Here is a 14776-nt window from a genome sequence, read left to right as displayed (position 1 = left end):
AACGATATTCCAACATAGGGGTATGTATGTTCAACCAATTTGTAGTTTTAATTATGTGTATCTATACTTGTCCCCAACTGAACAATCCTCGAAATCGTAAAAAGGAACATCTATCTAATCCTCTACCAACCAAAAAGTGCTGTATTGGAGATCATGCTTCAAAATGGAAAAGTAATTAGGGAAGATGCAGTGTTAAGCAATATTTCAAGACACTAAATTACCACATTGAATTCCCTTGCTTAACCACAACAAACTCCTAAACACCTAAATAATTTATTTTCCATCTCAACTTCATAGCAAAGAAAAGCCTCTCAAATATGCTTAATATATCATTAGTCAACAAATTAAAGTCCAACCCCAACCAAATTATGCACTGGATCCATTTTCAAAAATCCAGAGCTAGATATATAAGCTAAAGAGAACGTCCTTTCTATATTTTTTTTACCATGTACAAAAATCTGCATCCGACTTCGGATTATCAGTCACATGTATTAGCCTATCCAACAAATTTCTCGTGTAAAACTTGCTAGTCAACTGCAAATTAAGCAGCTGAATCCAAGTGAGTGAACATTTCACTTTCCATTTAGGTGGAAGGATATCAGTTCAAGTTTACATACTCACTTATAGAGCATATATCTTCACATGATCAGAATCATAATCATCCACATCTGATATATTAACTGAGTAGGACCATGAGAATGACTTGCTTCCACTTGGTCTCTTGACTAATCCCTGGGAATCACTGCGGAGTCCAAAGCGTCGCCTAAAAACAAAGTAGCACAAGTATGCTAGAGTACCAAGTAGAATTGGTGCCCCCAAAACTGTGACACTAATAGCCAGCCATGTTTCATCTCCAACAACCACAAAAGATATAGCAAGAAAAGCACCACAAGTGCAGGCACATGCAGCCCACATTAGCTTGTTAATCACTGACACAACCTGCCTTTGAGACCTTGTATCCCAAGCCACCAAAGTGATTTGAGCAACAACAACTGCAAGTGAAAGGAAAAGAGCTGTAGCGTTCAAAAGGCAGAAAGCACTGAAGGCAGCATCATCGGCTATATTTGCCTTCCCTGCCTCTGGTTGCTTCTTTCGATATTGACCGGGTAGACTGAATAAGGCCATGAATGCTATTGAGCCAAAAAGGACAGCTACTACTGTGACAGAATTGATGGTGTTTTGAACTGCCTCTCTATGAATTTTCTTCAATTCCTTAGCAATACCAGAAACTCGTTTGCGAGTCTTTTCATTCTGTATGAGCTGTGACTGCACCTCATGCTTTATATCACTCACGGCTCTTTTTAGTTCCATGGCTTCATTCACTTTCCCGATATGCCTGGCATGCTTGGCACCACATTCTGCAAGGGCCTCCTTGATTTCCAAAGCTGAATCTCCATATCGTAGTTTATCTGCCAAATCCAAGGCTGTTTCCTTCTGATTATTGATGGCATTGACATTCAGAGCTGTGTAGGTTAACAAAATGCTTACTACCTGAAATAAGGAGGACCATGTGTCAGTGGAGGCAGGAAAAATTCATTGCAAGAAAGGCACACTGCAATTCTGAGAGATAAAAACAAACACATGCATTTTGTTTATTTTAGCTGAATATCAATTATGTGTAACTGATCCACATCTTGTATCACATGAACTCTGAGTTTGGTTTTGTGTCATGTAAACACGTCACGTAACAAAATTGCATCAAATACAGATAAATGAGGTAGAAGCTACAAATTCTAAGTTCTGTTTGACTTGCAGCCAAAAATCCTTGAACATAACATAGAACCAAACATGAACAAAGACAGTTTGGAGATAATCAATGACTTAAAGTTACATAGCCCATTCCTCAAAATCCAAGATTGGCAGTGTGGTGGTGGTATTTTATTGTTACTATTTTACTAGCATACAAAATCACAGGATTAAAATCCCTTGCTAGGTCATCTATGACCAAAGTTGATTAAAAGATGTTTGAGTTGCTTCTCCTTGAATTGGATTCTGCACCATGTTATTATTTACACAACTGATTCCAGGGCATCAAGAAAGTATGTCCTACTATTGCTAGCTGATGCACCAATAATATATTAAAAGGGTATAACAAATTTTGATTACAAGTATTATGTATTTTATGGTTTGAAAAATGCATTGTTATAGAATGAACCATAGATTTACAGTAGAAATAAAACCCTGCACCCTTAAAACCAGTCGGGGGAGGGGAGGGGACAACGACACTGTCTATAACCTAACATTTTTATCACATCTGAACAGGTGAACTCTCACTAACTTTCAGCCCATGCTATCTTCATTTGCATACTGTTGAAACAAAACTTTTAAAAAAACTCCCTGTCATTCTTATCCATTAAACCACTCAAACAAGGCTGAAACTAAGTTTCTGAAAAGACAGATATTAGAATCAACCAAGTCAAGGTGAGTTTTTTCTTGAGTAGTCAAGCTGAGTGTTTATTCTCAAGAATAATGAGCAAATGCAATAATAGATGCTTATACAGGACTCTTTGCAAGAGTGAACTGCCACCTCATACTGTTTATGGCCAAGAAAACTAAGAAGCTAACATAAACACAACATCATGAAAGATTGGATGGACCAGTTTATACTAAAACTGAAGCAAACACGGAATAAAAGAAATCAATTACGGTTCTATTGACCTGAGGACGGCATTTCCTGGTAGCCATGTGAAGAGCTGTGTTACCCTTCTTATCTCGTTCATTCAATATGGTAAGATCAGCTTGTAATATCTCATCCACCACTGAAGTACTTTGTCCTTTCACAGCCATATGCAGTGCAGTTTGACCCTTTCTATCTTTGATGCAGACTATTCCGGGATCCCGGGCAATCAGTGCTTTTACAATGCGAAGGATGCCATACCTAGCAGCATTGTGCAATGCAGTTTTGCCATTTTTCCTTACTATCATCATTGAACTCACATCAACATCCAATATTGCATTCACTACATCCAAATGATCTCCAATAGCAGCAAAATATAGGGGACTAGTGTTAGAGGAGTCGCATAACGTGCAAACCTCAGGCCAAGTACTCAAAATTTCCCTTACAATATCTGGACAAAGATTGACAATCAAACATATCAGGATTCAAATCCTGAAATTCATGACTAACTTGATCAATTTAAAAGCATACTCAATAGAGAGAATAAAATCAACATCAAATAAGGCATATCTGTAGGCTGCAGCAATTAATGGTTCAAGTAGAATATTTAATCCTTCTAACTGATAATGTGTTGAAAAAAGAAAGAACGGAAAGAAAAATGTCACCTAGAAGGTGGAATATTGAGGTCTGGAAGGTGTTTTCCATGAAGTTTAATACTTGAATATTAAGATTGAAAAAGCAAACCCAAATTCTTAAAAACTCAAATTTGGAATGCTGAGGTATTGCATTTTCATCCCCGGGAATCTTTACATGGGAATGCTGGCTTACCAAGTTTGATCAGAAAAACTTCCCAATCCAAAATTGATAATTGGGAATTAGTGCTATCATAGGGACTAGGGTGACGTCACAGATTTATCCAAAAAAAAGTGAAAAGATTTATAGTCTTTTGAATTCCCTCTAAAGTTCAAAAGCTGTGAAACCATGGAAGCTAAATGCATATACATACTATCACCCAAAGCTGTCAATCTCATCTTTTTTAATGGGTTTTAAAGTGAATTGGATTTAACAAACCATCAACAGCAATACTCATTGAAGATATAAGGTTGATTGGGTGGTTAAAAAAAAGGAAAGTAGGAAAAGGTTGCTGGTTCGATCCCCGTGCTAACAAGAAAAACTAACAAATTAACCATTAACATTTGCTGATAATAAAACAACAATACCCATAACCAACCCCTAGAAATGACATATACCCAATTGAAGAGTCAAAAATGAAACAAAAGAACCAAAAAATCAATTAAAGGAAACCTACCCAAATGGCCACCTTTGGCTGCAACGTGAAAGGGGTTCAAATCCGATTTGGCCCTGATCTTCAGCACCTCCATGTCACATAAACCAAACAAGAAGCTGAACACCTCACGAAGACCAATCTCAGCAGCTATGTAGAACATGGTTTCCCCTGCATCGTTCTGCATAGACATCACCTCAGAAACCCCCTCTTCACCCTTGTTCTTCAGCTGCTCCTTCAGCCCTTCAAGGTCCCCACATCGAACCGCGTTGAAAATGGCTTGGTGGGTTATGAAGCACACAGCCTTTGAGTTTGAGTCCATATCTGCACCAGCAACACACAGGATTCAACTTTCAATTCTTGTCAACCTTGGTTGTGTTGTGTTTGTTTACTTGCACTTAAAGCTTGATATGTTGTTATTGTGTTTGTGTTTTGGTTCCAAAGCTGAAGAGATAGAGATAAGAGAAGAACATGTGAATGAAGAGAAGAGGGAGTATCTAAGTGGAAGAACTGAAGTCGATAATAAGTTGCATAAGACACGCGTTATTAGTTATTATTATTAGTTATTTATTTATTTGGTTTAGGAATGGTGGGGTCGTGTTGCACAGAGAATCCATGTGGGTGTGATGCTGATGAGGGTATTTACTACTATTTAGTGGGTTTTTTTAAAACTTTTTTTCTTCATATAAATCATAAATCATTTTATTAGGAGTGAGAAGTAAATATAGACTATACATATATGTTTAAAATTTAATGTGACGTGATAATTTAGAAAAATAAAATTAGTGACTTTTTAAAAAGTGTTATGATTGAATGTTTCCACATTGTCAGTGCACCTTGATCCCCTCTACTCATTCACTGCTCTATACACAAAACTTGAATACTAAACGAAGAAATATCTTTATAATGAGTTCTACAAATAGCTTCCAGAACAAAGAAAACCCTTGGGAATGATTACAGGCTTTACTGTTAACATAATGCTGAGGCCTCACCATCTGAGTTGTCTGAAACTCTTAATTGTTATGCACCAGACAATAGCTCCATAAACTCATGTCCAGTGAAACTCTTAATTTATGCTGTACGTACAGTAGATAAACATGAACCACATTAATTCTGGGCTCTCTTCAAATTCAAGAAAACTTGGGAAAATGAGAGAAAATTTAAAGAGATAAACATATCGATCCAATCCTCCAAATAAGCAAAATCACATAGACAAAGACTTCTCTAAAGCATGGTAATATTTCTCTCCAAGTGTGTAGTTACAGAGCGGTGTCAATCTTCCTTTCTTTTTATGTTTTCCTCTATTTCTTGAAGAAAAAAAAAAAAAAAAGAGGTAAAGGTGAAGCTAGCTAGGCAGAAAGAAAGAAGCACAAGCAAAAGCAAGAAAAAGAAAGAAAGAAAGAAAGAAAGTATAAAAGTGAGCTAGAATTAACAAGCATGGAAATACAAGGCGTGATGAAGTTGGCCATGATGATGATGATGATGTTGGTGGTGATGGGTAGTGGATTCTTTCTCGGAGATGAAGAAAGTCATCAACTGAACATGGAAGTTTAAGAGGACCCTCGGTGTGGTAGCCATTATCCAAAAGGTGCTTGAAGAGAGGGTGATAAAGATACGAAATAGGGATCACAAATCTTTGAGACCCTTCTTCTTCCACTTGAATCGCGAGCCAACCTTCTTCACCTTCATCTCCTTTCTTGCAAAGTGAGAGAGCAAAGCAAATGAACCCTATTATTATAGGTGAGAGCTCCCTCACAATGGTAGGAAATGTGGTTTTTCTTTTTTATATAGAAAAAACAAATAAATAGGGTTGTAAAATTGTTGTAGTATTGCAGGAAGAGTGTAAGAATGTTCAAATTGTTAGGTGAATAATAAATAAATCTGCACCCACGAACTTTTTTTTAGTAAATTGTTTTTTCAATTATTTTTGTTCAATTTTATTATGTTTTCTTTCGTATTGTCACAATCCGAGGAAAAACAAAATGATAAATTTTCTTTAAAAAAATTAGATAATCGCTTCCGAGGTTTATTAATGAAAACATAAATACTAATTAAAATTTTAACTAAATTAATGATATATACAATATGATAGCTGCTTCTTCTTCTATATGTGTTTGCGGAATCCTGAAATTCTAAAATTAGTGAATATAATGTATTATCACACGAGGACTTCTGCCAATATATTAACTAGCACAAAAAGTAAAAAAAAAGTTTGTATTTATTATATATATATATATATATATATATATATACTGTGTGAATCTATATGTAAATATTCTAATATATACTATTGATAATGATTAAAAATATGAAATAGGTTAGACCCATAAGAATTAACTTGAGTTTCTATAACATAATATTTAAGTTTACTGTTTTCAATTCCTAAAAGATTTTTAAAGATATTACATGTTCATATTTTAATTGCTTACATAAATTTATTTTATAAAATTTCTTTAACTTTTTAGGATAAAAAGTCATTTCACATAAGGACGCATAAAATTATTTCTTAGCGCTATTGTATTGTTGATTAAGCCATTTCCTCATAATAATTTGATGTTCATGCTTCAATTACAAAACCAAAAAAATCAATTTTAATTTATAAATTGATTTAGTACAACTAAATCATCTTGTTGTAGATCAAATTATTAAAAAGAGAGATATCATATTTTTCTTGTGTGGAATTTATTTTGGCACAAACATCTTGGCCATATGGTTCACAAACAGTGTTCGAGGTAGAAGCTATATATAACACTGTTGGATGCAATTAATCACTTGGATCAGACATTTGAACTTGCAGCAGGTTATTATTGAGGTGGAATCCAAGCATATTGTTGACTGCTTAGCCAATGACAGTTTGTTTCACAGAACTTGGGTCCATTATTCACTTGTGGGAGCTGCTAAAAAAAAAATCAAAACGTTGCATGTGGTTCATTATTTTGTTTGGATACATGCTAATCAAGTCGCTCATATCATTGCAAGAGCGTCTAGGTCTTTTGATAGTCACCATGGTGTCGATTTCATTCCATCATGTATTGAATTTTCAATTCTGAATAAAAGGAGATAATCTGCTTCTTCAAAAAAAAAAAAAAAAAAAAGAACTGATGATGACACAAGGATAAACATGATGAATATTTCATGTTAATTACCATCTAACATCTTTTAGAGGACACGACAACAAAGAAAAGTAGAGCACAAATTTGATTTTCTTTTTTTATTGATCTCACTCAATCCACACATTAGGCGCACCATCAAACCGATGCACTAAAACTAATATACAAGATGCCAAAATTGAAATATTTAACGCAAGTATTTGGTCTAACACCTTAAACAAAAGCAGTAAGTCAAGAGAATTAAATAAATAGAAACAAATTTATAATATTGAAGAGGAAAGTCGCCATTGAACCATATTCAAATTTAGGTATTCTAAAAAAAAAATCAAAGGAAAAATACGAGACACCAAAGAAATTGAAGGGGTTAGTGTCGTTAGATTTCATGGCATTAAGTGAAATTGGCCCATGAATATATAAGTTGCAACCTAAGAATTGAAGCATAGGATGTGAGACCTTCTAATATCTTGTCAACATGTCACAACAGGCTAGCCTATGAGAATAGGTTATTGGTCTTGATATCATATTAAATTTCATCTTAAAACTGATATTAAGTGAAATCTTTCATTAAAAATTTATTTGCACCCCAAGAATTGAAACAAATGATATGGGGTTTCCTAAATTTTAACAAGCCAAAGGAGAAATCAAAGAAATGGAAACTAATCCGTTGAAGTCCGAAGGTGTGCATGGATACGAAATAATCAAGAAACTGGTTATTCTTCCATCTAAGAGGAAGTTTAGGTTTAGATTTTAAATAATTTAATTACTCATTTATTCTTATAGTTACATAATCTTCCACTTAGTTTCTATACTTTAACACCTATCTTTTTATTTCCTATATTGATATACATATTATTTTTCATTTCTTTTAGGTGATGTTTATTTCATGAAATCTTATTGGATTTTCAAGAATGTAGAGATGATAATATGTATTTACATGTTTGTTAGAAGGTAATAATTTTTTTTTGGACACGACACATTCCTAGCTGATATCTATATTGTACATGTTTCTCCACTTCCTACTCAATGTAGAGGGGTGAGAATTTGACATTCTCATGAGAATGTTAAATAATTTCTCAGTTTCATCTTATTCAACCTAATTTATTTATTTAAATAATATTTTTATTTTTAAATTGAAATCAATTTTAAATAAATTCCCTAAATTAGAAGTATGTAACATGGGAATAAGATTTTTAGTAACATCATTCTCATGAATATTATTCCCATAAATATAATTAAATCCGTGAAACAAGTGTGCCCTTAGTCTACCAGGAGGACTAAAAAGAGATGTCCTTAAAAGTATAAGTGTTAAAAAAAGATGGTTTTTTGTATATATAGAAATCAAATGAGTAATTAAATAATTTTAAATTAATATGGTCTTTGTGTCTAGCAAACATGTCTCCTTAATTTATTTTTCATCAATTCTTGTTTAGGATTGTGTTTGAAATGATATTTACAGTTTTACATTTAGCAAATTATTAGTGTGATGAACAAATATCAAAGTCATTGGTTACATAAGAAAACTAGGATTTGAGTGTTGTGAATGAAAAAAATAATTGAAAGAATAGACGTACTAAAGGTGTCTGAACAAATTTCTAGACAAAGATTAATTATAAAAAAGGCCCATGATACTTCGCACAAATATTATAGTTACAAAAAAAATCTCAAATATATTTAGTCAATGTAATATATGATTTAAATTTAATGTATGTATTTGATATATGTATTTAGTGTATGTAGTTAATATATGTATGTAATGTATGTATTTAATATGTGTATTGGATGTATGTATTTAATATATGTAATTTATGTTTTATCCTATGTATATGATATTATTGATGCAATATTTATTATATTTATTAAATATTGATGTATTTAATATATGTAATATATGTTGATGCAATATTTATATGAACTAAATGAGTAATTAAATCGTTTTATATTAATCTAATCTTTGTACCCAACAAACATGTTTCTTAATTCATTTGTCATCAATTCTTGTTCAAAATTGTGTTTGAAATGATAATATAATGATATTTATAGTTTTACTATTAACAAACAATACCACATTTCATTTTTTTGTTGCCTTTTCAATGGTATGATGAACAAATATCAAATTCATTGGATACATAACAAAAGTCTCGAGTTTCAGCATTGTAAATGATTAAAATAAAATACCTATTAAAGGTGATAAGACGAATTTCTCGATAGAGATAATTGAATTAAAGTAACATAAATATCTCTGGAATATATTTAATTAAAGTAACATATGATTTATTGTATGTATTTAATGTATGTATTTGATACATGTAATATATCTTTTAACATATGTACTCTCTTTGTCCCATTATACTCAATAATTATTATTTTATCCTTTAAATGTAACATTAACTACCTTCTTTAATTTATATCTCTTGTAATATTAATGGTGAACAACAAAATCTATAAATGAATTAGTGATGATTTATAGTTAATTTGTAAACTACTATTTTCTTTCATATATTTATTATTTTTTGTTAGTCTATATAAAATAACCAAAGACCACAATTATTTTGGGACAGAAGGAGTATATCATGTTATTGATTTAGTATTTATTATATTTATTAAATATTATAAAAAATAGCTTTAATAATATTATTGAAACATTGTATTTTATTTTTAAAGAAAAAATTAAATTCCTATGATGCAAAATCTTGAAGGAACTTGATGCACAATTTATAGTGGAGTCAAAGATATTTTAAATGCATATATTATTTTGTATCTATAAAATGATGTTTATTTTCTTGAAACCTAATAAATTTAACAAAATGCTGAAATAGTTTTTAAAGATTATAAAAGAGTTAAGGCAAAGAAAAAGATGAAAACTACAATAGTGTTTATTATGATCATAGTTATGTTGGGTTTCGCACAAACTGATAACTACAATCTTCCATTTGTACAAGTTGAGTCAAAAAACGAGTCTATTAATGTTGGGTTGTGCTCACAAATGTGAATTGATATGCTCACCTTTGGTAGAAATTGCTCCTACATATTTTGTATGTCTAAACAATCGTAATAAAAGATGTTCTCCCCTGTTTTCTGCTTCGACCGACAATTGCGTGGCTGAGTGCGACTTAATAAAGTTCATTGACATCAACATTAGTATTTATAATTATTTTTTATAATTGAGTTAATTATATTTTTTACATGTGTCTTATAACTATCTTTACTTATTAGGTGTTCGTGGTCTTGCGACACATGTGATGAATTCTTGCTTGCAAGAGTGTCGGAAGAAGAAATAACTTGTTATACCAATGTTCAAGAAAAGGTTGTTAGGTGAGTATTCATGTATTATTGTACTAAATAAATTTTATTTAATGAGTAGCACCTATGAACTTTTATTGTAAATTCTTTTTTCAATTATTTTTGTTCAATTTTATTATGTTTTTCTTTCACATTGTCACAATCAATATGAGTAAAAACAAAATGATGAATTTTTTTAAAAAAATAGATAATAGCTTCTAAAGCTTATTAATGAAAACAAATAAATAAAATTTTGACTAAATTAATGATATATATACAATATGATAGCTTCTATGGATTTGGTTTTTTAGTTTAAAGAGTATGATATGTGATAAACATAAAAATATAAAAATAAAAATAACGATTATCTCAAGTTCTCAATTTTTTTGCAATTTTGATTATAAGAAAATTTAAGGACAATGAAAAATAATCAATTAACGTCTCTCTCTCAAGTAAGGAAAGTAATAACAGTATTATGTTGAAGCCACTAGTTAAACTTTATCTAAATATACAAATATATCAAGCTTCATTTTTTCCTTTTTTAAAATAATTTTTATTTTAATTTATTCTAACATAATTTATTATTGAATTAAAGTCATTACTGCATTTTACGAAAGAAAAAAGGTACGGCAAAAAAAAATCCATTGCAACTTTATCTATATGTAAATATTCTAATATATACTATTGATAATCATTAGAAATATGAAATAGGTTAAACCGTTAAGAATTAACTTCAGTTTCTATACCATAATTTTTCATTTTACTGTTTTCAATTTCCTAAAAGATTTTTAGGGATATTACATGTTCATGTTTTAATTGCTTACATAAATTTATTTTACAAAATTTTCTTAAATTTTTAAGATGAAAACTCACCTTGACAGTACCTTACAAAAGAATCCATAAAATTATTTCTTAGCGCTATTGTATTGTTGATTAAGACATTTTCTCATAACTTGATGTTCATGATTCTAGTATAAATCCAAAAAATCAATTTTAATCTATCAATTGATTTAGTACAATGAAATCATCTTATTCTAGACCAAACTAAAAAGATAGATATCATATTGTTCTTGAGTAGAATTTGTCACACCCTCTACCTAACATGCATATAAATGGAAAAAAACACATAAAATACATAATCTAATTAAATAAATTTTATTCAATAAAATCGTAAGTAAATATATTTAATAATTCACACTAATGTTACATTGACAAAAAAAAATTTTGAAATATATTTAATCAATGTAATATAAGATTTAGTGTGTATTCAATGTATGTATTATATGTATTTAACATGCATATTCAATGTATGTATTTAAGATATGTAATATATGTTTTGATGTATGTATATAATGTTATTGATGTATTCATTACATTTATTAAATATTGATGAATTTAATTTATGTAATATATTGATGTAATATTTATAGGAATCAAATAAGTAATTAAATCATTTTATATTGATTTGAGCTTTGTGTCCAACATTCATGTTTCTTAATTTATTCCATCAATACTTGTTCATGAATTGTGTTTGAAAAGGATGATATAATGATATTTACATTTTAAAATTAACAAGGAATAGCACATTTCAATTTTTTGTTGCCCTTTCATTGGTGTGTTGAACAATTATCAAATCCATTAATTACATAAGAAAAGTGTTGAATTCAAGGGTCGTGAGTAAAAAAATGGTTTAAAAAATAGACGTTTTAAAGGTTATAAGACATATTTTTAGATGGAGATTAAGCAATGACAAAATCGATGATAATCCGTACTAATGTTACAATGACAATTTTTTTAAGCATATTTAATCAATGAAATATACAATTTAATGTATGTATTGTTTGTGTTTAATATGCGTATTTAATGTATGTATTTATGATATGTAATACATGTTTCTATGTGTATAATGTTATAGATGCAATATTTATTATATTGATGAATTTAATAATGTAATATGCTGATGCAATATTTATAGGAACCAAATAAGTAATTAAATAATTTTAAATAAATTTGATCTCTGTGTCAAACAAACATGTTTTTTAATTTATTTTCCATCAATTATTGTTCATGATTATGTTTGAAAAAAATGATATAATGATATTTATAGTTTTAAAATTAGCAAACAATACCACATTTTATATTTTGTTGTCCTTTCATTGATGTGATATACAAATATCAAATTCATTGGTTACATAAGAAAAATCATGGGTTCGAGCGTCGTGAATAAAATAATGGTTTAAAGATTAGACTTACTAAATGTGATAAGACATTTCTCGATGGTGATTAATCATTGACAAAGCCAATGATACTTCGAACTAATGTTACAATGACAAAAAAATGTTTTTGAAATATATTTAATCAATGTAATGTATGATTTAAATTTTGTGTATGTATTTAATGTATGTAGTTAATATATGTATGTATTTAAGATGTGCATTTGATGTATGTATATAATGTTATTGATGCAATACTTGTTATATTTATTAAATATTAATGTTATTGATTGGAATATTTAAAGGAACCAAATGAGTAATTAAATCATTTTATATTAATTTGATCTTTATGTCAAACAAACATGTTTCTTAATTTATTTTTCATCGACTCTTGTTTAGAATTGTGTTTTGCAAGGAAGATATAATCATATTTATAGTTTTTAAATTTAGCAAACAATATCATATATTATTTTTCTATTGTCCTTTCATTGGTGTGATGAACAAATATCAAATTCATTGGTTACAAAAGAAAAGTCTCAAGTTTGAAAATTGTAAATAAAAAAGATTAAAAAAAAGACCTATTAAAAGTAATAAGACAAAATTCTTGACCGAGATCATTGACAAAGTCAATGACACTTTGAAATAATGTTATGGTAACTAAAAAATTACATATCTCTTAAATATATTTAATTGAAAAATATGATTTATCATATGCATTTAATATATGTATTTAATGTATGCATTTAATATACGTATTTAATGTATGCATTTAATATATGTATTTAATGTATGCATTTAATGTATGTTGTGTTGTATGCATTTAATTACATGCACGTTTAATGTATATATTTGATACATCGTGTAAGAGGAAAAAAATTATTCCAAAATAATTTGCATTTTAACTTTTCTATATAATTTTAATTATTTTTTCCTCTTATATCTCTTATAATATTAGTGGTTGATAACAAAATCTTTAAATGAATTAATGATGATATATGATTAATTTTATAAAACTGCTACCCTCTTTTATATATTTATTATTTTTTTCTTGGTGTGTGTAAAATAACCTAGAACAATAATTATTTTGGGATGAGAGAAGTGTATCATGTTATCGATGCAATGTTTATTAAGTATTATAAATAATTAACTTTAATAACATTTTTAAAAGATTATATTTTATTTTAAAAAACACAAGTTAAAGTCGCATGATGCAAAATATTGAAGAAACTTGATGCATAATTTTGTAGAGGAGTTAAAGATATTTTAAGTGTATGTATTATTTTGTACCTATAAAGCGATGCTTATTTTTCTTGAAACCTAACAAATTTAACCTTTACAAAATCTTGAAATAGTTTGTAAAGACTTAAAGAAGAGTTAAGGCAAAGAAAAAGATGAAAACTTTTGAAGTATTGATTATGATCATGGCTATGTTGGCTTTCGCCCAAGCTGATCACTACAATCTTCCATATGTGCAAATTGAGTCAAACAATGAGTCTATTAAAGTTAGTTGTACTCGCAAATGTGAATTGATATGCGCACCTTTAATAGAAATTCCTCCCGCTTATTTTCTATGTGTTGACAATTGCACTAAAAGATGTCCTGAAATGTTCTCTACTAGTCTCAAAAATTGCATGACTGGATGTGGCTCAATCAAGTTCATTGAAGTCAATATTGGTATTTATAATTATTCTTTATAATTTAGTTAATTATGTTTTTTACATGTTTTTTATGATCAACTTTACTTGTCAGATGTTCGTGGTCTTGCTACACATGTGGTGAATTCATGCTTGCAGGAGTGTCAGAAGAAGAAATAGTTTGTTATAAGAATGTTCAAGAAAAAGTTGTGTGAATATTCATGCATAATTGCAACAAATAAATCTTAATCAATAAGTAGCACTTATCAACTATTTTTCATAAATCCTTTTTTCAATTGCTTTTGTTCAATTTTCTTATGTTTTTCTTTTGTATTGTCACAATCCGAATAAAAAAATGATAAAAATAAAAATAAAAAGATAATCGTTTTGTTGCAATGGAAAAAAATCAATTAACTTCTCTCTCTCTCTAAAGTAAGGACAGTATTATGTTAAATACATTAGGTTAAACTTTATCTAAGTATACAAATATATCAAGCTTCTTTTTCTCCATTTTCAAAATTATTTTTATTTTAATTATTCTAATACAATTTATTATTGAATTTAAATCATTATTGCACTGTACAAAAGAAAAAAGGTATAACAAAAAATCCATTGCAACTTTATCTTAATCGATAAGT

At 29.3% G+C, this 14776-nt stretch overlaps 1 protein-coding gene and 1 long non-coding RNA gene across 2 annotated transcripts; one reads left to right on the top strand and one right to left on the bottom strand.

The window, feature by feature from the left end:
• Positions 1 to 290: 290 nt before the first annotated feature.
• Positions 291 to 4440, bottom strand: LOC114384498 (ankyrin repeat-containing protein At2g01680-like). Its single transcript, XM_028344170.1, has 4 exons — positions 4321 to 4440; positions 3927 to 4248; positions 2659 to 3068; positions 291 to 1491 (listed from the first exon to the last, which is right to left on the bottom strand). The coding sequence occupies exons 2-4, from the start codon at positions 4222 to 4224 to the stop codon at positions 622 to 624; spliced, it is 1578 nt and encodes a 525-aa protein (XP_028199971.1). The 5' UTR covers positions 4225 to 4248; positions 4321 to 4440; the 3' UTR covers positions 291 to 621.
• A 9360-nt stretch (positions 4441 to 13800) lies between these two features.
• Positions 13801 to 14434, top strand: LOC114370662. Its single transcript, XR_003657899.1, has 2 exons — positions 13801 to 14178; positions 14254 to 14434. It is a non-coding gene; the product is annotated as an uncharacterized LOC114370662 (long non-coding RNA).
• The last annotated feature ends 342 nt before the right edge of the window (positions 14435 to 14776 follow it).

The sequence above is a fragment of the Glycine soja genome, chromosome 2 (assembly GCF_004193775.1).
Source record: "Glycine soja cultivar W05 chromosome 2, ASM419377v2, whole genome shotgun sequence".
Taxonomy (NCBI): Eukaryota; Viridiplantae; Streptophyta; class Magnoliopsida; order Fabales; family Fabaceae; genus Glycine; species Glycine soja.
The sequence above is the reverse complement of the archived record's forward strand: the minus strand, read 5'-3'. Positions and strand labels throughout refer to the sequence as shown.

Coding starts and splice junctions, on each gene's coding strand:
- LOC114384498 (XM_028344170.1), bottom strand. CDS start 4,224: ATGGACTCAAACTCAAAGGCTGTGTGCTTCATAACCCACCAAGCCATT. Junction 3,069..3,926: donor AGCCAAAGGTGGCCATTTGG/GTAGGTTTCCTT, acceptor ATCTTTGTCCAG/ATATTGTAAGGGAAATTTTG. Junction 1,492..2,658: donor CCAGGAAATGCCGTCCTCAG/GTCAATAGAACC, acceptor TCCTTATTTCAG/GTAGTAAGCATTTTGTTAAC.